Here is a 1,451-nt window from a genome sequence, read left to right as displayed (position 1 = left end):
AATGTACCTACACGAGCCTCCAGATGTAGATGACGTGTTGCTTTTAGACTCACATAAGAAGACCATCTGACAAGGAAAAAATCGTGAATGACAGGAAAGCACTGCTAATGCAGTGGCATATCAAAAAAAGTTAACTACGATAAGAAGAGACATCGGTGTTACAGTGCTAGTCGTTACAAAGGCATCCTTAGGAAAAAAATGTGTTTCACTCCAATGGAAACCCCTCTCTCTCCCCCCCCCCCCCCAAGTTATTGCTCAAAATCATGGCCGTTCTGACCACAACGTGCTTAACTGTTTTTTAACTGAATAAGTAGTGTGGCTTTCGACACGATTTAATAAGGCATCAATATGGTTTTCTTCACTTGCGACGCATGTGGCCAGTCAATCAAGAAAAACCAGGTGGAGAAACATTATAAACAACAGTGTCGAAATTGCTCTTCAATCACGTGCATGGACTGCAACAAAGTGTTTTGGGGCGACGATTATAAGAGCCATATGAAATGTGTGACCGAGGATGAGAGATACGGTGGGAAGGACTACGTGCCTCGGCCATCCTCACAAAAAGGAACAATCAAACAAGAGAAGTGGATCGAACATGTAAAATCTTCCGTGCAGGACAAACGCTTGTCTCCCAAGCTCTCGGCTTTGATTGACCAATTGATCAATTTCAACAATATACCGAGAAAGCAAAAAAAGTTCGAAAATTTCGCCAAAAACTGCCTCAAGGTGAGAAACGAGGAACACATCTCGCAAATTTGGCAAATCTTTTCGTCGTCCCATTCGGCAGTTGAATCTAAGAGTGATGAACAACAAGTGCTCGTGGATGAACATCCCAAGTGTGGTTATATTGTAGCTGCGTCAAACGACGACCAGTCAGCACTAAAGTTGGAAGATGAAAAGCCATTCAAGTGGAGGAAAACAATCAAGAGATTACTAAAGCAACAAGAAAATAAAGCGCTTCCTATTAAAACGCTAATGAAACTTCTCAAACATGAATATAAAGTTCAATTTGGAAGTGAATTAACTTTATCTAAAACTGATTTAAAAAGTGTATTAATGTGTAAAGTGCAAAGCTCTTCAAAGTTTGAAGTAACAGATAAAACCATTAAACTTGTGTCCTGAGCCTAACTTGTGTATAAATGATCAAGATCTAAGTTAAATTAAAAATTTTGAAATTTTCTTCAATGCCATAGTTGTTTCTTACTTTGAATGTCAGCAGTGCCAGGATACAAATTACCATAGTTTTATATATATATCTAAAGCAACAAGAAAACCCAGTACTACCTTGTATACAGTAAACCTTGTTAAGTCGTCATTTTCTCTTCAGACCTTTCCAGCTCTCATAGACCACAATGTTATTAAACCCTCGTTTACTCGTCGTTAATTTCGGTTAAGTCGTCACTATGAAAAAGTTTGAGAAAGAGGAACAGACTATTTTTATGGCTCCCATC

At 38.7% G+C, this 1,451-nt stretch overlaps 1 protein-coding gene across 1 annotated transcript; it reads left to right on the top strand.

Moving 5' to 3' along the window:
• Nucleotides 1-242: 242 nt before the first annotated feature.
• LOC149076691 (cell growth-regulating nucleolar protein) lies at nt 243-1,185 on the top strand. The gene has a single exon (XM_089244311.1). It carries the CDS (start codon nt 349-351, stop codon nt 1,120-1,122), a length of 774 nt encoding a protein of 257 aa, XP_089100437.1. The 5' UTR covers nt 243-348; the 3' UTR covers nt 1,123-1,185.
• Nucleotides 1,186-1,451: the final 266 nt, after the last annotated feature.

Source organism: Pholcus phalangioides, unplaced genomic scaffold, assembly GCF_987345545.1.
Source record: "Pholcus phalangioides strain wild (caught in Gottingen) unplaced genomic scaffold, Ppha-v1.0 ptg000015l_1, whole genome shotgun sequence".
NCBI lineage: Eukaryota > Metazoa > Arthropoda > Arachnida > Araneae > Pholcidae > Pholcus > Pholcus phalangioides.
The sequence above is the reverse complement of the archived record's forward strand: the minus strand, read 5'-3'. Positions and strand labels throughout refer to the sequence as shown.

What these genes read in the sequence shown, in the direction of transcription:
- LOC149076691 (XM_089244311.1), top strand. Translation starts at nt 349, where the DNA reads ATGGTTTTCTTCACTTGCGACGCATGTGGCCAGTCAATCAAGAAAAAC.